Below are 26,094 nucleotides of genomic sequence, written 5' to 3' on the forward strand. Positions count from 1 at the left end.
TGAACAAAACTAGTGGAGGTGATGGAATTCTAGCTGAGCTGTTTAAAAATCCTAAAAGATGATGCTATTAAAGTGCTTCACTCAATATGTCAGCAAATTGGTAAAACTCAGTATTGGCCACAAGACTGGAAAAGGTCAGTTTGCATTACATTCCCAAAGAAAGGCAATACCAAAGAATGTTCTAACTACCATACAATTGAGCTCATTTTACATGCTATCAAGGTCACTGTCAAAATCCCCCAAGCTAGGATTTAGCAGTACATGAACTGAGAAATTTCAGATGTACAAGCTGGGTTTTGAAGAAGCAGAGGAACCAGAGACCAAATTGCTAACAATTGCTGCATCATGGATGAAGCAAAGGCATTCCAGAAAAACATCCACTTCACTGGCTGTGCTAAAGCATTTGACTTTGTGGATCACCATGGACTGTGTAAAATTCTGAAAGAGAAGGGAGTACCAGACCACCATACTTGTCTCCTTAGAAACCTATCTACAGGTCAAGAAGCAACAATTAGAAACAGACATGGAAAAATGACTGGTTTGGGGGGAAATTTCCAAAAACTGGGAAAAGAGTATGATAAGGCCACTGTATATTGTTAACCTGCTTATTTAGCTTATATGTAGAGGTGGATGAATCACAAGCTGGAATCAAGATTGGCGGGAAAAGTATCAACAACCTCAGATATGCAGACGATACCACTATAATGGCAGAAAATGAAGAGAAACTAAAGAGCCTCTTAATGAGGGTGAAAGAGGAGGGTGAAAAAGCTAGCTAGAAACTCAGTGTTAAAAAAAACTGAGATCATGGCATCTGGTCCCATCATTACACGACAAATAGAAGGGGGAAAAGTGGAAAGAGTGACAGATTTTATTTTCTTGGGCTCCAAAATCACTGTGGATGGTGATTGCAGCTATTAAATTAAAAGACACTTTCTCCCTGAAAGAAAGCTATGACAAACCTAGACAGTGTATTAAAAGGCAGAGACATCATTTAGCTGACAAAAGTCCTTATAGTCAAAGGTATATATTTTTTCAAGTAGCTATGTATAGATGACAGAGGATGAGATAGTTGGATGGCATCACCAACTCGATGGACATGAGTTTGGGTAAACTCTGGGAGTTGGTGATGGACAGGGAAGCCTGGCCTGCTGTGGTCCAAGGGGTCACAGAGAGTTGGACACGACTGAGCAATTGAACTGAGCTGAACTGAACTGAACTGAACTGATGTATAAATGTGAGAGTTGGACCGTAAAGAAGCTGAATGCCAAAGAATTGATGCTTTCAAACTGGTACTGGGGAAGATTTACGAGAGTCCCTTGGACTGCAAAATCAAAGTTGTCAATCCTAAAGGAAATCAACCCTGAATATTCACTGTAAGGACTATTATTGAAGCTCCAATACTTTGGTCATCTGATGTGAAGAGCCGACTCATTGGAAAGACTCTGATGCTGGGAAAGACTAAAGGCAAAAGGAGAAGGGAGCAGCAGAGAATGAGGTGGTTGGATAATATCACTGAATCTATGGACATGGATTGCAGCAAAGTCCAGGAGATAGCAGAGGACAGAGGAGCCTGGTGTGCTACAGTCCAAGGAGTGGCAAGAGTTGGACATGACTTAGTGCCTGAATAACAACAAGAGATTAGAGCTTCACATAATGAATTTCACTGGACCCAAAATCAACACATTCCAGTTGGCATCCCTTATTTAGTATACTTCTCATAGATGAAAATATTGTAGAAATGACTCAATGCCACCTACTTGTTTTGTGTATATGTAATCCAACATGTTCATGCATCATTGCAGCTCTAAATATTGGAAATACAGGCAGCATCACTACTGCGGCTCCTGCTTTTAATCTTAACTACTCTGTGTAACGATATTTTCCCTGATAATGTGTAGCATGGGTTCAGACAAGCAAATGTGCAACTTAAGTATGTGTTCTTCCAAGATAACACACACACAAAAATGACTATAATTTCTCATTGCATTTATACCATATAGTTTGGTCCTTACATTGACAGAAAGGGTAAATCAAGAAGGGTAGGGATTGTGGGGAGAAATAGAGGATGTGGAAGTAACTCTACTTCTGGATCACCCTTTGAATCAATACAGAATGATGTTTAATTAAAAAAGCAACAATCTAAACATCCAACTGAAAGTTAACATGAAATATATTAGACAAACACATGTGACAAAATAGTATATAAAGTACTAAATTATAAAATATTTGATATCTTTATATTTAATATAATATTTATAAAATAAATATTAAAATTATGAGCTCTTACAAATTTCAATAATATAATGTAAAGAAAGTAATCAAAAATTGCATTAAACTCACCATGACCTGGGGGAAATTTTTTCCATTTAGTGAATGTAACTAGTTCGTATATGGATAAAGTAGGCCACTCCACATAATATGGACACTTATGGATTAATTTCACCTTCTGTTGATTTTCCAGTTTTGTCTTTTCCTGAAACAAAAAGTCACTATCAAAATTTGTGTATTAAGTAATTAAAAAAAGATAAAAGGATAGAAGATAGGCAAATGGCAGTGAAAAGACAAATAAAGGTTATATGAATGCAAACTATAATAGAATATATTTGAATTTTTATAAAACCAAGACCACATAACCCTACTGAAATTTTAATCTTCATATTGTCTACTAAAATATTTTCCCACCTTTTATTTATTTTTAAATTCTTATAAATATTTTAGCATTTTTAAAAGAACTCTATCATAGTTGACTACACTCAAATGTTGTATCTGATGGAACATTTATTTGACCAAATAAGTGATACTTACTGACATTTTGAAAATAAAACCAAATATGTGAAACCTTTTTTGAGGCCAGCCACTCTGAAACCAGAGATTTGAAAGGAAGTTGAATCTCAGGTTTCTCCTATGGTTCAGACAGTAAAGAATCTGCCTGCAATTCAGAAGACCCAGTTTCAATCCCTCAGTCAGGAAAATTCCCTGGAGATGGGAATTGCTACCCACTCCACTGTTTTTGCCTGGAGAATTCCACAGACAGAGGAGCTTGGTGAACTACAGTCAGTCCATGGGGTTGTAAAGAGTTGGACATGATTGAGCGACTAACACTTTCACACTTCACTGAATATTGGGAAAGTCTTCTGTATCACTGAGACCACTACATCAAAAGAAATCTCAACTATTAAAGACCTAAATCAAGAAGATGGATGTCTCTTGATCTCCTTCCCACACAGGATCTCACTCAGCCTATGCAGTGCCTGTGGCACACACACCAGGGTTAAATCTCATGAAGAATTTCTGACAGAGGATGACCATAGTGGTCCCCCAATCCACCATTTATACAGACTTCCTCTACTTTCACCTCTACCCTTCAGGGGAAGAGAAATACAAGATGGATATATTTTGCAACTTGAATGAAAGAGAATAAGTTGTTAAAACTGAAGAAAATAAGTTTTCCTAATGCAGCAGAATTGGGGGGTCAGAGTTAAGTTGTGATCACCTATTCATGCAGTTTTGGGTTTTGACATATGCTATCAGCAGTGGCCACAGGACTGGAAAAAGTCAGTTTTTATTCCAATCCCAAAGAAACGCAATGCCAAAGAATGCTCAAACTACCGCACAATTGTACTCATCTCACACGCTAGTAAAGTAATGCTCAAAATTCTCCAAGACAGGCTTCAGCAATACGTGAACCGTGAAATTCCAGTTGTTCAAGCTGGTTTTATAAAAAGCAGAGGAACCAGAGACCAAATTGCCAACATCTGCTGGATCATCGAAAAAGCAAGAGAGTTCCAGAAAAACATCTATTTCAGCTTTGTTGACTATGTCAAAGCATTTGACTGTGGATCACAATAAACTGTGGAAAATTCTGAAAGAGATGAGAATACCAGACCACCTGACCTGCGTCTTGAGAAATTTGTATGCAGGTCAGGAAGCAACAGTTAGAACTGGACATGGAACAACAGACTGGTTCCAAATAGGAAAAGGAGTACGTCAAGGCTGTATATTGTCACCCTGTTTATTTAACTTATATGCAGAGTACATCATGAGAAATGCTGGGCTGGAACAAGCACAAGCTGGAATCAAGATTGCCGGGAGAAATATCAATAACCTCAGAAATGCAGATGACACCACCCTTATGGCAGAAAGTGAAGAGGAACTAAAAAGCCTCTTGATGAAGGTGAAAGAAGAGAGTGGAAAAGTTGGCTTAAAACTCAACATTCAGAAAAGGAAGATCATGGCATCTGGTCCCATCACTTCATGGGAAATAGATGGGGAAACAGTGGAAACAGTGTCAGACTTTATTTTTCTGGGCTCCAAAATCACTGCAGATGGTGACTGCAGCCATGAAATTAAAAGACGCTTACTCCTTGGAAGAAAAGTTATGGCCAGCCTAGATAGCATATTGAAAAGCAGAGACATTACTTTGCCAACAAAGGTCCGTCTAGTCAAGGCATGGTTTTTCCAGTGGTCATGTATGGATGTGAGAGTTGGACTGTGAAGAAAGCTGAGCACCGAAGAATTGATGCTTTTGAACTGTGGTGTTGGAGAAGACTCTTGAGAGTCCCTTGGGCTGCAAGGAGATCCAACCAGTCCATTCTAGAGGAGATCAGCCCTGGGATTTCTTTGGAAGGAGTGATGCTAAAGCTGAAACTCCAGTACTTTGGCCACCTCATGCGAAGAGTTGACTCATTGGAAAAGACTCTAATTCTAGGAGGGATTGGGGGCAGGAGGAGAAGGGGACAACAGAGGATGAGACGGCTGGATGGCATCACCAACTCGATGGACGTGAGTTTGAGTGAACTCTGGGAGTTGGTGATAGACAGTGAGGTCTGGCGTGCTGTGATTCATGGGGTCACAAAGAGTCGCACACAACTGAGCGACTGAACTGAATTGAACTGAACTGAAACTCTGGGAGATGGTGAAGGACAGGGAAGCCCAGTGTGCTGCAGTCCCTGGAGTCACAGAGTCAGACACAACTTAATGACTGAACATCACCACCATCAACAACAACAAAAACATACCGCTTTTAACTTTGCAAAATTATTTGCTGGAATTTTAAGAATTTCACAGTCTTCTTCTGTCACCACTGAGTACTCCTTTGTTTCTGATTCAATATGAGCTGCAACTTCCAAGGTTCCAAAGGTACTCCATTGTCCAAGCTGTAAAAAAACCAAGACTACTTAAACCTCATCATTATTCATCAACATAAAAATACCAATGATAGGATCAGTCTAAGAGAGTCTACAAAAGGGAGTATCATAGGCCAAGCTCCAGGTGTGTGAAAGAAGAGGATCTGAAGTCTTTTCTTCTGGCCAATATTACTTTCCCCAAACAATAAAACTTTATTTTTTCACTAGCATGAAGAAAATAAATCATAAGAATAGATCTTCTGTTTTATTCACTGATTCATTTTAAATGCCTGAAATAGTGCTTTGTACATAAGAGCCATTCAATGAATATTTGTTGAAGTGATGAGAAAATAGTGTACATGTATCTATGGGTCTTCTATTTATTTTGTTATACTCATGTCGGTAGTAATAATGAAAATGAATATACTGTTAGGCAGGGATAAATCACTGGCATATGTATGTATTCATGTAGGGTCTCCTAACTTACTATGCTACAAATAGATACTAAGCATAACAAAAATATTACCACTAGAGTACATACTGTAAGTTACTAGGATGTAGTGAGAATGTGTACAGCTACATAGAAGATTTGTATTCGTGTTTGCCTGCGAAAAACTGAAGGGCGTCTAGATAAACAGGGGTAAGTTCTCAGAGAAGACATCAGGTCAATATGGCCGGCTACCAGTGGTGTGGGAGAATCTCTACTGTTCCACTTCAAATCCACAGAACGGTTGAATGTTGTCCTTAGTTGAATGAGTAGCTGAAATTGAATCTGCCGGTTCGAAAATCAAGAAGGAATTTAAAGTAACTGCTGGAACCAAAGTGGTCCAGAGTAATATCAAACTTAGATGAAAGTCTCAGGGTCTGAGGTCTAGGAATTGTCACACATATTAGAATAGGAAACTCAGGACCATACAAGGTGAGGAACCAGAACTGAATGCTTTTATATAAAGCTTAAGACCTTAAAGGTTGTATGACATGTTAAATGGGAAAAGCAAGTTGTTGGTTTGTTGTTGTTCAGCCCTGTCTGATTTTCTGCGACCCCATGGACTGTAGTACACCAAGTTCCTCTGTCCTCCACTATCTCCTGGAGTTTCCTCTAACTCATGTCCATTGAGTCACCGATGCTGTTTAACCATCTTGTCCTCTGCTACATCCTTCACCATTTGCCTTCAATCTATCCCAGGACCAAGGTCTTTTCCAATGATCAGCTCTTCGCATCAGGTGACCAAAGTATTGGAGCTTCAGCATCAGTCCCTCCAATGAATCTTCAGGGTTGATTTCTTGTAGGATTGACTAATTTGATCTCCTTGTGGTCCAAGGGACTCTTGAGTCTTCTACAACACCACAAGTCAAAAGCATCTTTTGGCATTTGGCTTTCTTTATGATCCAACTCTCACATATGTACATGAGTACTGGAAAACCATAATTTTGATTATTTGGACTATTGTCAGCAAGTTGATGTCTCTGTTTTTAATACACTGTCTAGTTTTGTCATAGTTTTCCTTACAAAGAGCAGCATCTTTTATTTTCATGCCTGGACTCAAAATTCACAGTGACTTTGGAGCCCAAGAAAATACAATCTGTCACTCTTTCCATGTTTTATCCTTCTATTCGCAATGAAATGGCACGACCAGAGGCCTTGATCTTAGTGTTTTTAATGTTGAGTTTCGAACTAACTTTTTCACTCTCTTCTTTCACCCTCATCAAAGGTTCTTTAGTTTCTCTTCACTTTCTGCCATTAGAGTGGTATCATCTGCATAACTGAGAAAATCATGTTATAGTAATGCTATATATAATATTTCTGTTTTGTCAAGAATTACTGTTAATTTTGTTTTATTATAAATGAATGTGAGCTTTTTATCATGTTTAAGTGCTAATTTTTATTTTATCATGAATGAATATTGAATTTTCTGCTACTGAGATGCTCCTCTTCATTAACCTTTTAGTGTGGTTAAGGGCCACAATGGACATTCATTCTTGGGATGAGAGTAGCTCATTCAACATGTGTTACAGGATTTATATATCACTGTTTGGTCTTCAGTTCAGTTCAGTTCAGTCACTCACTCGTGTCCAACTCTTTGCGACCCCATGAATCGCAGGACGCTAGGCCTCCCTATCCATCACCCACTCCCAGACTTTGTTCTTAGGATGCTTTTATTTTTAATAAAACTGGCCTTTCAGTTCAGTTCAGTTCAGTTCAGTCACTCAATCGTGTCTGACCCTTTGTAACCCCATAAACTGCAGCACGCCAGGCCCCGCTATCAATCACCAACTCCTGGAGTCCACCAGAACCCATGTCCATTGTGTTGGTGATGCCATCTAACCATCTCATCCTCTGTCGTCCCCTTCTCCTCCTGCCCTCAATCTTTCCCAGCATCAGGGTCTTTTCAAATGAGTCATCTCTTTGCATCAGGTGGCAAACTTATTGGAGTTTCAGCTCCAACATCAGTCCCTTCAATGAACACGTAGGACTGATCTCTTTTAGGATGGACTGGTTGGATCTCCTTGCAGTCCAAGGGACTCACAAGAGTCTTCTCCAACACTACAGTTCAAAAGCATCAATTCTTCAGCGCTCAGCTTTCTTTATAGTCCAACTCTCAATTCCATACATGACTACTGGAAAAACTATAGCCATGACTAGACGGACCTTTGTTGGCAAAGTAATGTCTCTGCTTTTGAATGTGCTGTCTAGGTTGGTCATAACTTTCCTTCCAAGGAGTAAGCGTCTTTTAATTTCATGGCTGCAGTCACCATCTGCAGTGATTTTGGAGCCCCCCAAAATAAAGTCTGACACTGTTTCCAGTTTCCCCATCTATTTCCCATGAAGTGATGGGACCAGATGCCATGATCTTAGTTTTCTGAATGTTGAGCTTTAAGCCAACTTTTTCACTCTCCACTTTCACTTTCATCAAGAGGCTCTTTAGTTCCTCTTCACTATTTGCCATAAGGGTGGTGTTATCTGCATATCTGAGGTTTTTGATATTTCTCCCGGCAATCTTGATTCCAACTTGTGCTTCCTCCAGCCCAGCGTTTCTCATGATGTACTCTGCATATAAGTTAAATAAGCAGGGTGACAATATACAGCCTTGATGTACTCCTTTTCCTTTTTGGAACCAGTCTGTTGTTCCATGTCCTGTTCTAACTATTGCTTCCTGATCTGTATACAGGTTTCTCAAGAGGCAGGTCAGGTGGTTTGGTATTCACATCTCTTTCAGAATTTTCCACAGGTTATTGTGATCTACACAGTCAAAGGCTTTGGCATAGTCAATAAAGCAGAAATAAATGGTTTTCTGGAACTCTCTTGCTTTTTTGATGATCTAGTGGATGTTGGCAATTTGATCTCTGGTTCCTCTGCCTTTTCTAAAACCAGCTTGAACATCTGGAAGTTCACGGTTCACATATTGCTGAAACCTGGCTTGGAGAATTTTGAGCATTACTTTACTAGCGTGTGAGATGAGTGCAATTGTGCTGTAGTTTGAGCATTCTTTTGCATTGCCTTTCTTTGGGATTGGAATGAAAATTGACCTTTTCCAGTCCAAATTTGCTGAGTTTTCCAAATTTGCTGACATATTGAGTGCATCACTTTCACAGCATCATCTTTTAGGATTTGAAATAGCTCAACTGGAATTCCATCGCCTCCACTAGCTTTGTTCGTAGTGATGCTTCCTAAGGCCCACTTGACTTCACATTCCAGGATGTCCAGCTCTAGGTGAGTGTGAGTGATCACACCTTCATGATTATCTGGGTCATGAAGATCTTTTTTGTACAGTTCTTCTGTGTATTCTTGCCACCTCTTCTTAATATCTTCTGCTTCTGTTAGGTCCATACCATTTCTGTCCTTTATCGAGCCCATCTTTACATGAAATGTTCCCTTGTTATCTCTCATTTTCTTGAAGAGATCTCTAGTCTTTCCCATTCTGTTGTTTTTCTCTATTTCTTTGCACTGATCACTGAGGAAGGCTTTCTTATCTCTCCTTGCTATTCTTTGGAACTCTGCATTCAAATGGATGTATCTTTCCTTTTCTCCTTTGCTTTTCGCTTCTCTTCTTTTCACAGCTAATTGTAAGGCCTCCCAGACAGCCATTAATTTTCAAAAAAAAAACCCAAGTATTTCTCCCAGTAATCTTGATTCTATCTTGTGATTCATCCAGCTCAGCATTACATATGATGTACTCTGCATAGAAGTTCAGTAATCTGGGTGACAATATATAGCCCTGATGTAGTACTTTCCCAATTTTGAACCAGTCCATTGTTCCATGGCCAGTTCTAACTTTTGCTTCTTGATCTGCAAACAGGTATCTCAGGAGACAGCTAAGGTGGTTTGGTATTCCCATCTGTTTCAGACTATGCCATGGTTATTGTGATCCACACAGTTAAAGGCTTTTGTGCAGTCAATGAAGCAGATGTTTTTCTGGGATTCCCTTGCTTTCTCTTCGATCCAATCAATGAATGTTAACAATTTGATCTCTGTTTCCTCTGCTTTCCCCACCCCACCCTTTGATTTTCTGAATACAATTTGTACATCTGGAAGTTCTTGGTTCACGTACCTTGAAGCCTAGCTAGAAGGATTTTGAGAATTACCTTGCTAGCATATGCAATGAGTGCAATAGTACAGTAATTTGAATATTCTTTGGCATTGCCATTCTTTGGGACTGGAATGAAAACTGACCTTTTCCAGTCCTATGGCCAATGCTGAATTTTCCAAATTTGCTAACATATTTAGTGCATCACTTTAACAGCATCATCTTGTAGGATTTTAAATGGCTCAGCTAGAATTCTGTCACCTTCACTAGTTTTGTTTGTAGTAATGCTTCCTAAGGACCACTTGACTTCACACTCCAGGATGTCCAATTCTGGGTGATTACCCACATTATCATGGTTATCTTATGGCCATTCTTATGTAGTTCTTCTGTGTCTTCTTGCCACCTAGTCTTAATAACTATCAATCATTTCCAGCAGATGATTTATACACATTTTTCCTAATATTCTAATTGTTTTTTAATAAGACTCAGTCTGAGTTACCCAATAAATTCTTATGAAAGCATAAATCATCCATGACCTTGAATAAAATTCTTAAGGTTTTCTTTCTTGATTCATTTTTTAATATCAGACACTCAATATCAGGCAAGGATTCAACTTCTAACACTCTTTATACACTCACTTATTTTAATTGAATTAATTTAAGTGATTAATGCTTATAACATTTCCATTCTGTTCTATAACTTTGGCCATCTTCAAAGTGCTCAAGAAAAAGAACTTTCAAAGAACTAGAATTGTGTATTTACTTAAAATAGCAATACAGAATGAGTTAAAAAAAGATGATAATTTCAGACAGTATGTGAAACAAATTGCTAAAAATTGTATTTTAGCTAGGAAAACATTCATTTCAAAAAGAAGGAATGCAAAAAGTTGACAAAATTGGTAAATGTGAATTTCATTTTTTCATATATAAAATTTTTAAATAACTAATATGGAATGCATTTAAAACAAGATAAACTTAAAATAATTTACAGCAGAAATGCCAAGGAGATGTATAGGAAGATAGAATTAAAATACTTGAAAATATCTATGCTCTGAAACTAGGAAAGAAAAAAGATTTATGCAGCTTTTCTTAGTTCAAATTACAAGTTTAATATTATAAGAATTAGAACTTTGTAAATGGAAAAGAGAAATAAATGCAGTGAAATAAAAATGAAGAAGTGATAAAATTTTATGTACCTAAAACGTCTAATGACACTAATAATTTGACCTAAAAAATAAAAACAACAAAAGCAAATGACTACAAGAAATGAGAAAAATATTTTCAGAATTTCCAGAAGAAAATAGTCAAATGAACTTCAAAGGGAATAAATATGCTCAACCTCACTAGAAAACAGTTTTATATTTATTCATACATCAGATTGAAAATATTAAATTACTCTAACCTATGAGACTGGGGAGATACTTTAATACATAAGGTAAAAAAGTATACCAAAAAACACAAAACTTTAAAAATGGAAAATAAATAATCTGGCAATATTTACTAAAATAATTAAAGAATGTATGAAATACTTTTCCAGAAACTCCTTTCCTAAGAATCTAAATTTAGTTCACTGCTTTCTTAGAGATATATTTAAAGAAGTTAATGCAGCACTTTATAGCAACTCCTGACCGCAGTATCCCTGTAATGGTCCCCAGCTTAGGTCAACATGTGGGTGTGTGTTATGTGAAGCTTGTATGTCTATGTATGTATGTATACACACATGTATACGTGAATAAATCATATATATACATGCATATAACTTTAAGTTCTAACAAACTGTTAAAAATCAATTACATCTAAAGATTTTAACATTGCTTATGATGAAAAAAATAACAGATGCAAATCTATTTTTTAAATACTTTTTAAAAGGAACGATTACAAAAACAGTACTCTGTATAAGTGTATACATTTGTTTATCCTTGTGTCAGTTCAAGAAAAGCTGTACAAATGTAATTACAAGGCTATTCAGAGAAGAGATGAAACGAAAATGACAGAAGATTTATTATATTTATTTTCAAACTTCCTTCTATTTTTTTCAATGATAATAGGAAGCTTGTGTTTAATTTTAGACATTTTTTAAAAAAACATCTAAAATGCAAGTTCAAAACAACATTCTCTGTCTTCTAAGACAACAGATATAAAATAAAAATTAAATAAATGGGACCTCCCATGGTTGGAGGAGCCTGGTAGGCTGCAGTCCATGGTGTCACTAACAGTTGGATACAACTGAGCAATTTCACTTTCACTTTTCACTTTCATGCACTGGAGAAGGAAATGGCAACCCACTCCAGTGTTCTTGCCTGGAGAATCCCAGGGACCGGGGAGCCTGGTGGGCTGCCGTCTATGGGGTCGCAGAGTCGGACACAACTGAAGCAACTTAGCAGCAGCAGCAATCAAACTTTTTAGCTTTTGCACAACTAAGGAAACCATAGAAAAAGAAAAAGCAACCTACCCAACAGGAGAAAATATTTGCAAAGTATATGATCAATCGGGCTTAAATTCCAGAATATACAAAGAGCTATACAACCCAACAACAAAAGCAAAAATGATACAGTCAAAGAATAGGCAGAAGACCTAAACAGACATTTCTCAAAAGAAAACATGTAAATGGTCAAGAAGCACATAACATGATGTTTAATGTAGCTAATTATTAGAGAAATGCAAATCAAAACTGCAGTGAGGTATACCTCACAACAGTCAGATTGGCCGTTATTCAAAGTCTATAAATAATAAATGCTGGAGAAAGTGTGGAGCAAAGGGAACCCTCCTACACTGTTGATGGAAATATAAATTGGCACTATATAGCCCCTATAGAGAAGAGTACAGAGATTCCTCAAAGCACTAAAAGCGGAGAGTTGTTATATGATCCAGAAATCCCACACTTGGGCATATATCCAGAAAAGATAAGTCTTAATTTGAAAAGATACAAGTAACCCAACATTTATAGCAGAACTATTCACTATAGCATCCAGTCCCACCACTTCATGGGAAATAGATGGGGAAACAGTGGAAACAGTGTCAGACTTTATTTTTCTGGGCTCCAAAATCACTGCAGATGGTGACTGCAGCCATGAAATTAAAAGACACTTACCCCTTGGAAGGAAAGTTATGATCAACCTAGATAGCATATTCAAAAGCAGAGACATTACTTTGTCAACAAAGGTCCGTCTAGTCAAGGCTATGGTTTTTCCTGTGGTCATGTATGGATGTGAGAGTTGGACTGTGAAGAAGGCTGAGCGCCGAAGAATTGATTCTTTTGAACTGTGGTGTTGGAGAAGACTCTTGAGAGTCCCTTGGACTGCAAGGAGATCCAACCAGTCCATTCTGAAGGAGATCAGCCCTGGGATTTCTTTGGAAGGAATGATGCTAAAGCTGAAACTCCAGTACTTTGGCCACCTCATGCGAAGAGTTGACTCATTGGAAAAGACTCTGACGCTGGGAGGGATTGGGGGCAGGAGGAGAAGGGGATGCCAGAGGATGAGATGGCTGGACGGCATCACTGACTCGATGGACGTGAGTCTGAGTGAAGTCCGGGAGTTGGTGATGGACAGGGAGGCCTGGCGTGCTGCGATTCATGGGGTCACAAAGAGTCGGACACGACTGAGCGACTGATCTGATCTAATCTGATTCACTATAGCCAAGACATGAAAGCACCTTAAGTGTCCATCAACTCTTAGGATTGATGGGTAAGGAGGATATGGTGTATATATACAGTGAAATATTACTCAGCCTTAAAAAATTGAAAATGCCATTTGCACCAACATGGATGGAACTAGAGATTATCCTACTAAATGAAGCAAATCAGAGAAATACGCAGAATATTTAAAAATAGCATAAATTAACTTATTTACAAAGACTAACAGACATATAAATTGCACTTAAGGTTACCAAAAGGGGAGGGGAGGTACACATAGGGATAAGATGGGAATATGGATTAACAGATGCACAGAACCATATAAAAATAGATAAACAACAAGGATTTACTGTATAGCACAGGGAACTGCATTTCATATCTTGTAGTAAACTATAATGGAAAAAATCTAAATGTACAGTGGAGTCAGTTTGCTATATACCTGAAACTAACACAATATTATAAATCAACTATATTTCAATTTTAAAGATTATCATATTTTTCATGCTTGTATTATCTCTTAACATCTTTATGTTGATATACAAAATATGTTAAATTATATACATCAAATATTTATAGCTGTTACCTCTACATGATGACGGAGAAGGCAATGGCACCCCACTCTAGTACTCTTGCCTGGAAAATCCCATGGATGGAGGAGCCTAGTAGGCTGCAGTCCATGGGGTCGCGAAGAGTCAGCACGACTGAGCGACTTCACTTTCACTTTTCACTTTCATGAATTGGAGAAGGAAATGGCAACCCACTCCAGTATTCTTGGCCTGGAGAATCCCAGGGACGGGGAGCCTGATGGGCTGCTGTCTATGGGATCGCACAGAGTCGACATGACTGAAGCGACTTAGCAGCAGCAGCAGCAGCAGCTACATGATGAAATTGCAGAGAATTCTCTTTATTATTGTGAGTGTGTGTTTAGTGGCTCAGTAATGTCCAGCTGTTTGAGAACCCATGGACTGTAGCCTGCCAGGCTCTTCAGTCCATGAGAATTCTCCAGGCAAGAATACTGGAGTGAGGTGCCATACCCCCCTCCAAGGGCTCTTCTCAACTTAGGGATTGAACCCAGGTATCCTGCATTGCAGGCAGATTCTTTACCATCCGAGCCAGAATGGAAGCCCTTTTCTGCATTTTCTAATTTTTTTCAATAAATATAATTTAAAATTAGATAATATTATGAATCTACTTTAATGATTTAAAACTCAATCTTTCTCAATTTTTTTGGAAAATATTTTTAAGATTTTGTATATAATCTTGTTTAGGGGGATAGTTAGTAGAGGCACACAAAAGGAAAATGTCCTCTTACTTCCAAAATCTCATGTCATTTTACTGAAAAATAAATTGCTAGATAACTTTATTGTGAAGCAATGTATTCCCATGATTTAAGAATTAACTTCTCCAAAAATGCATAATCCAAGTAACTTGCCTCGGAACATTAGGAATTGGTCCATCCTTTATGGGGCTTCCCAAGTGGCTTAGTGGTGAAGAATCCACCTGCCAGTGCTGAAGATGCAGCAGATGTGGGTTCAATCCCTGGATCAGGAAGAGCCCCTGGAGGAGGAAATGACATCCCACTCTAGTATTCCTGCCTAGAGAATCCCATGGACAGAAGAGTCTGGTGGGCTACAGTCCACAGTGTTACAAAGAGTCAGACATGGCTGAGCTACTGAGCACAGATGCACACACATCCATCACACTTTTTTTTTAATAAAAGCTTCATGTTGAGATTCGTTTTAAACTACATTTTCAAGAATAAACTTTTCTGAAAAAAAAAAGACTTTCTTAGGTACAATTTTTGTTCTTGTACTATTTTCCCATTTATTCTAGCTTCCAGGCACATTAAACAAGATGAATAACTAAAATTACAGCTGCTATTGTTAAACCAAGGAAAGGTCTTGTTCTCAACACTATGAAACATGTTTTCTTTGTTTTAAGGGACTGAAGAGACAGAGAAAATATAAAGCCTCGATAGGGGAGGGGTTCAAGACTGACCTGTAAGGATGAATTTTAAAACTCTTAAACTCCTAATATTTTGCACCACAATATATGGTTGTTTGTAAATTTCCATTTTTTCTTGAGTTTATGCAGCTTTCATTAGATTTGCAAGGTTGTCTCTCTGTTTCCAAAAAGGTTAAAAACAGTTGCTATACACAGAAAAAGATTGCTTTTTCCCTATGATTTAAAGCCAGAAAGAAAAAGCAATACGGTATACTAACGCATATATATGGAATTTAGAAAGATGGTAATGATAACCCTGTATGCGAGACAGCAAAAGAGACACAGATGTATAGAACAGTCTTTTGGACTCTGTGGGAAAGGGAGAGGGGATGATTTGGGAGAATGGCATTAAAACATGTATATTATCATATAAGAAATGAATCGCCAGTCCAGGTTGGATGCAGGATACAGGAAGCTTGGGACTGGTGCACTGGGATGACCCAGAGGGATGGTACGGGGAGGGAGGTGGGAGGGGGGTTCAGGATGGGAAACACGTGTACACCCGTGGCGGATGCATGTTGATGTATGGCAAAACCAATACAATATTGTAAAGTAAAAAAATAATAATAATAAATTATCATGAAATTTGAAAAAAAATAAAAGGCTTATATAGAAGATACCTTCTTAACAATGTTATAAATAAAAGAGGCAGGGAAAGATGTTGCCTTTTATAATCTTTTGGAGGATTTTGGCCTTATTAAGACCGTATTGTGACATCTAGAAGGAACAAACTTTGTAAGGATAATCTGCTTGGGACTATGTCATCCCAAAGGTTGAGACTTAAAAGAATTCTTTGAGTACATTTGCTCCAAACTTGTATGCTGAGTCAAAGAAGATGTTTCTTACTATAGAAAAAGAATTGATCTTTTAAGATTATATTAATAACTCTGCAGTCTCTAAGTAAAAACTGCATCCATGAAATTAAAAGATGCTTTTCTCCTTGGAAGAAAAATTATAACAAACCTGACAGAATGTTAAAAAGCAGAGACATTACTTTGCCAGCAAAGGTCCATATGGTCAAAGGCATAGTTTTACCAGTAGTCATATATGGATGTGAGAGTTGGACCATTAAAAAAGCTGAGCACCAATGATGATTTCAAAATGTGGTGCTGGAGAATACTTTTGAGAATCTCTTGGACATCAAGGAGATCAAATCAGTCCACCCTAAAGGAAATCAACCCTGACTGTTCATTGGAAGGACTGACACTGAAGCGGAAGCTCCAATACTTTGGCCACCCGATGCGAAGAGCCAGTTCATTGGAAAAGATCCTGATGCTGGGAAAGACTGAGAGCAGGAGGAGAAAGGGACAACAGAGGATGAGATGGTTGGATGGCATCATCGGCACAATGGATATGAGTTTGAGCAAACTGCAGGAGATACTGAAGGACAGGGAAGCCCAGTGTACTGCAGTCCATGGGATTGCCAAGAGTCAGACACAACTTAGCCACTGAACAGCAACAAGTGAAACTCACAACAAATCAACTTGACTTTTAGATATAGTCAATAAATTCTTCTTTAAAAGTTGGCTATAAAAGATGTCCTTTTATTTCCCTCATATATTTTAGCAAGAGGAGTCTAGACATCATAATGAATAAGAGAAGGAGAAGTTCTTTTTATTTCCTCTAAAACAAGAGTGTTTTTTTTTTTTTTTCAAACACCCTCAGGGTATTTTCACCTCTTAACTGTTCAAAAGAAACACTTGTCTGAAATAGCTAGCACACTGGATGCTTTTCTGGATTTTACCCAGCTTTAAGACCCAGTTTAAATCTCATTTCTTTCACAAAATCACCTGGTTCATCAGTCACCCCTCGGATTTCTAATAAAGTATGCATTCTATTGTTTTGTTATATAACATGCAATGCTCTTATAAGTATGGGCACTCTAAAAAATCAATGATAATATTATATTACTAACTTTAGATTGTGAGGATAAAGAAATTTGTTTCCTTCCCTCCAATATAGGGATATTTTCAGCAGCAAGGAAGAAGGAAATGGCAACCTACTCCAGTATTCTTGCCTGGAGAATTCCATGGACAGAGGAGCCTGGCGGGCTACAGTCCATGGGGTCGCAAAGAGTCGGACATGACTGAGCGACTTCACTTTCAGCAGCAAGTGAGCCTGAGTTACATAATCATCACAAGCAGCCACTTTAAGATCAGTAATATTCTAATGAAATATTTTTAAAAGTCCTGTTGTAAAAAAAAAAAATTATAGGTTAATCTTGAACTTGGTATCAAGTTTATCTGATGCCTTCCTTGCTTAATTCCACTGTGGTTACTGAAGATTTCAAATTTGAATTGCTTGAATCAATCATTTGAAATTTGTAGAGACTCATCTTATGACAGCATCAAGTCAATTTTTAAAAATGTTTCATGTGCCCTTAAAAGGAGTGTGTATTCTGTAACTGTTTGCAATGTTGAATACAAATCTACTAGATCCAGTTTGTTGTGCTGTTCAGAATTTCTATGTCTGTATTGATGTCTTTTTTAGGTCTAGGCCTGTATCAGATTTCATTGAAATCCCTCACTGTAGCTGTGAGTTTATTTCTTCTTTGTGCTCCATAAGTTTTCACTTAATATATTTCAGGTTATAACTTTAGGGCATATAATTTCACATTCATGAAATATTTCCTTATCTTTAATGGTGCTTTGCAATAAAGCATATGTTGCCTACCATCAGAATAGCTATTCCAGACTTCTTTTTAGTGGTATCTGATTTATTATATTCTATTATCTTTCTTTGCAAATTCCTACATATTTGCAATAAGATGTGTTAACATATAGGGCGTTTATTTTATGTAGTCTGACAACCTTTGTTTAGTAATTGAAGTATTTCACCTGTTTATATATAAATGTAATTATTGGTACATGTAGGTTTAAATCTGACATGTTAATGCTTGTTTTTGTTTTTTATTTTTCTATTTTTGTGTCATTTTCTCTCCTTCATTGCTTTATTTTAATCAAACATTTTTCTGTTATTTTGATATACCTTTATTTAGCATAGTATATTTATTATTATTTTTTGGTGGTTGCTCTAGTAACAATAAGATATATCTTTGTCTTGCTAGAGTATACTCTAAATTAGTAGGTTTTTTTTTTTTTTTTTTTTTTTTTTACTTTTCAGAAAGGCAAAGATGCAAAACATCTTTAAATCCATTTACCATATCCTCTTTTTTTGGGGTTTACCACTTTTGTTACACTTCTATATACATGTAAACCTCCACAGGTAAAACTGTTTTATACTGTCAAAGAATATTTAGATTAACCACATATCCACAAATTCCTTTTGTTCGTCAATACTTTCTAAATTCTTGTAGTTTATTTGGAGCAATATATATATTTTTTTCTTTCAGAACTTCTTTGCCTTGGGATTCCTTTCTGAACAGTTCTTCTGGCAATGAGATCTCTCTTTATTATTTGTGTGAACACATATTTATTTTGCCTTAAAAGATATTTTTTTCTGGCTATAGATGTATGGATTGTCAACTGCTTTTATCTCACTACTTAAATAATCGTCATTCCATGTTTTGTGACATAATGATCTATTGAGAGAGTATAAAGATTTACCTTTGAACAGGTTGTGCCCATTCTATCAGCTTCAACATTAAGATTTCCTCTGACTGGTTTTATTAGTTTCTAATGTGTCTAGATGTCGTTGCCTAGCTTGTAATTCATATACAACTTGAATCTGTTGCTTGATGCCTTTTCATAGTAGAGAACATGTTTTCAACCTGTACTACTTCAGGCAGTACCAAATATTTCTTCTGTCCCATTCTTATTCTTTTTCCTTAAAGTTTATTACTAACTTGTCAGAATTTGTCATCACCTCTATCCATCACCTGACCTGCCTCCTGAGAAATCTGTATGCAGGTCAAGAAGCAACAGTCAGAACTGGACATGGAACAACAGACTGGTTCCAAATCGGGAAAAAAGTACATCAAGGCTGCATATTGTCACCCTGCTTATTTAACTTCTATGCAGAGTGCATCATGAGAAATGCCAGGCTGGATGAAGCACAAGCTGGAATCAAGATTGCTGGGAGAAATGTCAATAACCTCAGATATGCAGATGACACCACCCTTATGGCAGAAAGTGAAGAAGAACTAAAGAGCCTCTTGATGAAAGTGAAAGAAGAGAGTGAAAAGGTGGCTTAAAATTCAATATTCAGAAAACTAAGATCATGGCATGCAGTCCCATCACTTCATGGCAAATATATGGGGAAACAATGGAAACAGTGACAGAATTTCTTTTCTTGGGCTCCAAAATCACTGCAGATGGTGACTGCAGCCATGAAATTAAAAGATGTTTGCTCCTTGGAGGAAAAAACTATGACCAAACTAGACAGTTTATTAAAAAGCAGAAACATTAGATTGCTAACAAAGGTCCATCTAGTCAAGGCTATGGTTTTTCCTGTGGTCATGTATGGATGTGAGAGTTGGACTGTAAAGAAACCTGAGCACCAAAAAATTGATGCTTTTGAACTGTGGTGTTGGAGAAGACTCTTGAGAGTCCCTTCAATGGCAAGGAGATCCCAGCAGTCAATTCTAAAGAAATCAGTCCTGAATATTCACTGGAAAGACTGACGCTGAAGCTGACATTCCAATACTTTGGGCACCTGTTGCGAAGCACTGACTCATTTGAAAAGACTCTGATGCTGGGAAAGATTGAAGGCGGGAGGAGAAGGGAATGAGAGAGGATGAGATGGTTGGATCTCATCCATGGACTCGATGGACATGAATTTGAGTAAGTTCCAGGAGTTGGTGATGGGCAGGGAGGCCTGGCATGCTGCAGTCCATGGGGTCACAAAGAGTCAGACATGACTGCGCCACTGAACAGACTATCCATATGCCCTTTTCTGTAATCAGTAATTTTTTCTACTAATCTATTTTTTAAATTAGAAATTCTCTCTTGTATTTAATCTGCTGATAAACATGTATTTAGTTATTAATTTTTTATATTGTTAAGTCAAAAAGTTTAAATTTTGTTTTGTATTACAATTTTTGTTTTATAGTGAGATTCTCCCTTCATCTCTTTTCTTCAAAATACAATCACAGTTATTTTTAACTGATAATTTCCATAACCTAAGATGAAGAGTCAACTCACTGCAAAAAAGCCTGATTCTGGGAAAGATTAAGAGTGGGTGGAAAAGTGGGCATCAGAGGGTGAGATGGTTGAATGGCATCACTGACTCAATGGACATGAATCTGAGCAAACTCTGGAAGCCAGTGAATAAAAGGGCAGTGTGGAGTGCTGCAGTTCATGGGGTCACAAAGAGTTGAATGTGACTTAGTGACTGAACAGTAACAACAATAACAGAATACACAGTGTCTGAACTATTCATCTATCCATTCACATCACATGGTAATGAGTGTGTGAGTACTTGATATTGATTGCACTTTGTAGATGGTTCTATATGTGTGTGTGTGTCTTTATTTCTCTCTTTGAGCTAAATTTCTTTTCAAAGTCTTTTAACAAGCTACACATTTTCTAGTTCACATAACAGATACATTTAAGATTGCAGGAAGGAAGAGGATCAGCAAAGAAAAGAAGTACCTGTAGAACTCAGCAAATGTGTTCTTGACGTGTTATACCTCTCACAATGTAAACTCTCCTGAACAGCCCAGACTATATCCTTTAAGCTCATGCACACAGCTCAGTGGATAACCATAAACTAAATTTTAGGTGACATATTGAATCATTATGTTTTACACCTGAAACTAATATAAGATTGTAAGTCAACTATACTTCAATAAAAATTAAATTAGTAATAAAATGAACTTCTGTGTGCTGACTATCTGGCTAAAGAAAACAAGTTTTCCTATTTAGATAGAAAGTCATTATATTAATTATCAGTATATTAATTTTTTAAACTTTAAAATAACCCTAAAAACAGAGTATGCAAGTATGGTTTTATCTCTTTCTTCACATTATTTAAAATATAAGAGTAAATAGCATTCTGTTTTTCTGACAAACATAAAGGGTTTGAAATTCTACCATGCTAACCTAGTACCTAGTGCATTTCACTTTTCACTGCTGTGTGATGATACTCAAATTATTCAAAATAATTCAAAATAATGTTAATGAATATTTGTGTTATTATAAGTCTGCATGTATAAAGCAATGATGATATAAGCATTATTGTGCATGACTCTTCATATCATATGTAACTATTTCTCTAATATAAATGCCTAAGGATGCAATTTCCATGCAATAGGATGTGTTGGCACTTTAACATCTAATCTTAAACTCTTCTAAAGTACAGGTTCTAATTTATATCCCATCTGCCACATAAATGCATTCTGTTTCTGTGAAACTTCTCAAACATTTTGTATTATCTGTTTTTAAAAGTGTTTTCCAGTTTGGTAGTAATACTATTGATTGTGAGCTTCCCAGGCGGCACTTGTTCTAAAGAACCATCCTGGCAACGCAGGAGACAAAAGAGATTCCTGGGTTGATCCCTGAGATTCGAGGATCCCCTGGAGAAGGGAATCGCAACTCACTCCCGTGTTTTCGCGTGAAGAATCCCATGGGCAGAGGAGCCTGGTGGGCTATTGTCCATAGAGTCGCAAAGACTCAGGCATGACTGACGTGACTCAGCATACACTACTGATTGTAGTACTTTTTGTTATTTAGATGTAGTGACCTTTAAATGTAAAATGTACCTACTGTGTATTTCCTAGATTGATGAAATGGTGGAGCAACTTTTCATTTGCTTTACATTTAATTCATAGTTTCTCTTCTGTGAAAGATTGATTTATATGTTTTGTATTTTTATTATATTTTCCTTTTAGATTTGTGGATCATTATGTATTTCAGACATTAGTTCTTTGCCTTTTCTGTATGTTGAAGGTATCTTTTTTCAATGTATATTTGTCTCTTCATTTACTTAGGGTATCAAGAGATGATTAAAAAGTTCTTGACTTTAACCATATATTCTTATAGTTTAGTTCTATAAGAATCTCATTTAAAAAATACTTAAGCATTTGCTAACATGGTATCATGAAAAAAATTCTGTCACACCATCTTCTAAAATATTTGAGCTTATCCCTTTTGCAATTAAGCCTGTGATCTGAAGTTATTTTTACGTATAATGGGAAGCAAACATGCAATTTTATATTTTCTATCCATGTAGATAACCAATTGTCTTAGCTCATAGTCTTGATTATCCCCACTGCTCTTTGTGACATTGTTTCTCATGAGAGCTCATACATCTGCACCTAATTTTGAATTCTCTGGCTGCCACTGTGTTCATCTATGACCCACTATTTTGCTATAAAAACACTATATTGATTATGTAGCTTATTTTAAGTCTTGGTATCTTGCTATCTGGTAAGAAAAATCCCCCTTTTCAAAGTGTCTTCTTTGGACATATGTACACTATTCTTGGAGAAAGCAATGGCACCCCACTCCAGTACTCTTGCCTGGAAAATCCCATGGATGGAGGAGCCTGGTAGGCTGCAGTCCATGGGGTCGCTAAGAGTCAGACACGACTGAGCGACTTCACTTTCACTTTCCACTTTCATGCATTGGAGAAGGAAATGGCAACCCACTCCAGTGTTCTTGCCTGGAGAATACCATGGATGGAGAAGCCTGGTAGGCTGCAGTCCATGGGGTCGCACAGAGTTGGACACAACTGAAGTGACTTAGCAGCAGCAGCAGCAGCACACTATTCTTAGCCTTTTGCTCTTTAGTATAATTTTTAAAATAAATTTGTCACTATCCACAAAGATACTTGATTTTTTTCCCCACTGGAATTCCTTGAAATTTATAGATCATTTGGGAGACTTGTCATCTTAAAATATTGAATGGTCCTGTCCATGAACATTTCTCTAGTACCTTTTAATGAATATGTACACCGTCCTTTAAAAAGTACTGCAACAAAAATTTTGTTATATTTCTCTTGTTGTTTTATTAATGGCATTTTCTGATTATTTCCTGTAATTCTGTGAATTCTTTATTTTTAAATCCACAAGGTATTTACAATAATGTTCTATTACAGTTTAGTCAGTTCTTTAGTATTTTCAATTTAGAGAAGGGACTGGCAAACCTTTTTTATAGTGTACTAGAAAGCAAATATTTTTAGTTTTGCAGGTCATTTAGTGGCTGTCACTGCAGATAGTGACTGCAACCCTAAAATTAAAAGACACTTGTTCCTTGGAAAAAAAGCTATGACCAACCTAGACAGTATATTAAAAAGCAGAGACATTATTTTGCTGACAAAGGTCTGTATAGTCAAAGCTATGATTTTTCCAGTAGTCACATGTGGATGTGAGAGGTGGACCATAAAGAAGGCTGAGCACCGAAGAATTGATGCTTTTGAACTGTGGTGTTGGAAAAATTCTTGAGAGTCCCTTGGACTGCAAGGAGATCCAACCAGTCCATCTTAAAGCAAATCAGTCCTGAATATTCATTGGAAGGACTGATGCTGAAGCTGAAACTCCAATACTTTGGCCACCTGATGCAAAGAACTGACTCACTAGAAAAGACCGTGTTAATGGGGTTCTTAAAAGCAGGGAAAGGAAGTAAAATAATTAAATCCATAATTGAAAAGTAATTTTATTAAAGGGGAGGGGACCTATCCTGGAACTCAATTAGAAAGCTTTTGACTTTCTGATTCTAATTTTTTATCTTTTAATAATATAGTTAAAACATAATATTCAGCCATCTTCGTTACTGTGCTTAATAAATAATTGACTAGGGATAAAGCATAGTTCTTGGACTGTGCCTAAACGTACTTGAGTCTTTGGCATTGGAAACAGACAGAGCAAACCACAGGCCTGTGATGTACTCACACGTGTGGCAGTGATGAGTCTATGAGGGATGCACCAGTTACCAAGGGGCTTTTCATGCTCAAACCTATTCCCACAGGAGGGGAAAAAAAGGGTTCTGGTCTTCACAGTATATCTGTACTTAGATACGTATCTGATAGAGAAGTTAAAATGGAGGTAGTCTTGTTCAGGCTTCAGAAGCAGGAGAGCAGGCTTCTGACCTGCTTCTGACCTGCCTGGACAGTACCTGGACTACTTGCCTGCTCACAACCACACCAATTGTTACCAGCAAGTCAGGCAGCACTTTAGGTAAGTGAGGGAGTGAGTCTTGTCATTTCTGAGCCCCTGGAGGTCTGGCCAACCCCCGAGGGTCTAAGAAGTCTCATGACTCACAAGATGAAACAGCATTGTAAAAGTTAAAGTAGAACCAGAGCTGCATTTTGGCGTGCAGACTGATGACGATTTGAAAAATCTGTAAGTGCAATTAGTTATTTTAAAAGAATAAGCATGAAAATGAATATCTGTAGTTATAATTTTCAACATTCAACTTGTAGCCATCAGTTTGTGGTCTGGGAATATAAGGGGAGCTCCCCAAACTGGAATTTAAAGTCTTGCCCGTGGGGTGGATGCACTGGAACCCTTTTCCAGCTGAGACTCCATATTACTGTTAATGTGGGACATCCTAGCCCTGTTCAAGTCTGGATGTAGGTGCCGGCTCAATTTGGTGATGTATATGCTGTTACTTCTCTCTATTGCTGCTATTTCTTTAATTTTAATAACTATATATTGAAACTACATCAAATAACTCTTCTATAAAAAAATTAAATTGCTTATTTGTTGTAACCTGTGGCTTCTTTTGTTAATGAACCTTCAAACCCAAAATGAAACTAAAACTTTTGGCAAAACAATCTCAAATAGTTGGTTGTTGAATTTCAAATACTTTCAAGTGATATAGTAGGAAGTCCTATAGTAAGAAAACAATATTACAAAGAAGGGTGAATTGAAATGTCGAAGTACATTTGAATAAAACATCGGGGTGGCTTTTGCTTGAACAAAGGGGAAAGGTGAAAATGTTAGTCACTCAGTCATGTTTGAGTCTTTTGTGACCGCATGGACTGTAGCCCGCCAGGCTGCACTGTCCATAGAATTCTCCAGGCAAGAATGTTGGAGTAGGTAGCCATTCCCTTCTCCAGGGGATCTTCCCGACCCAGGGGTCAAACCTGGGTCTCTTGCGTTGCAGGCAGACTCTTTATTGTGTGAGCCACCAGGGAAGCCCTGGAAAAAAGGGGAAGAACTAAATAACTCTTGGGGAAAACAGCATGCTATAGAAGGCAATCTGCTAAAGGAACTTCTAGCAAAACATAAGGCAAACTTCAAAAAATGTATTACTATGTGCTTTCCCAAGCTGTCAAGAATCTCTAACACTTTAAAGATTTATGATGCTAGTGTCAAAAAAGTCTGCTGCACTGAACCAAATAAAAATGATTTTTGTTGGTTTTGGTTTGTTTATTTGTTTTAAAATTACTGATTTTTAGACATGGAAAGGAAGAATATTAGTAGTCAAAACTCTTGGCTCAAAGAGGGCAAGAAGGATGGATTTGTTGAAAAGAAAATAAATATCAGGAGATGTACAGCAACTATAATGGGGAGGAACTTTACCATTAGCAACTTGCACAGCAGTCTGGGACTGAGTGAGGCTGCTCAATCACTCGGATTCAAATGTTATACTATATTTTTATAGCTACTGATTATATTATAAGAGAATAGATAGTTATTAAGTACATTAATCTTGCAACAGCAGTCCGTTTTGATTTTTCTATTTAATAAAGACATAAACTGCTTCCTGATACAAGACGGTGGACTCAAGACCTGACAAATATTAGCTCTTTGAATTCTCATAATAGCCCTATGATATGAGTTTATTACTATACTCATTTTCAAAGTGACAAAAGTGAGATTAAGAAGGCTGAGTAAGCCTCCCAAGATCACAGAGCTATTAAGTGGCAGAGGCGGCCCTGGGACTCAGGCAGGCTGGCTC

The 26,094-nt window shown here is 37.3% G+C and overlaps 1 protein-coding gene across 1 annotated transcript in view; it reads right to left on the bottom strand.

The window, feature by feature from the left end:
• CNBD1 (cyclic nucleotide binding domain containing 1) overlaps positions 1-26,094 on the bottom strand; it is a 501,194-nt gene that overhangs the window by 161,325 nt on the left and 313,775 nt on the right. The window contains exons 9-10 of the mRNA XM_027560651.1: positions 5,019-5,156; positions 2,341-2,473 (exon numbers count right to left, since the gene is read on the bottom strand). Coding sequence (XP_027416452.1) covers positions 2,341-2,473; positions 5,019-5,156 — 271 coding nt within the window. The remainder of the gene's footprint in view (positions 1-2,340; positions 2,474-5,018; positions 5,157-26,094) is intronic.

This window comes from Bos indicus x Bos taurus, chromosome 14 (genome assembly GCF_003369695.1).
Source record: "Bos indicus x Bos taurus breed Angus x Brahman F1 hybrid chromosome 14, Bos_hybrid_MaternalHap_v2.0, whole genome shotgun sequence".
NCBI classification, from domain to species: domain Eukaryota; kingdom Metazoa; phylum Chordata; class Mammalia; order Artiodactyla; family Bovidae; genus Bos; species Bos indicus x Bos taurus.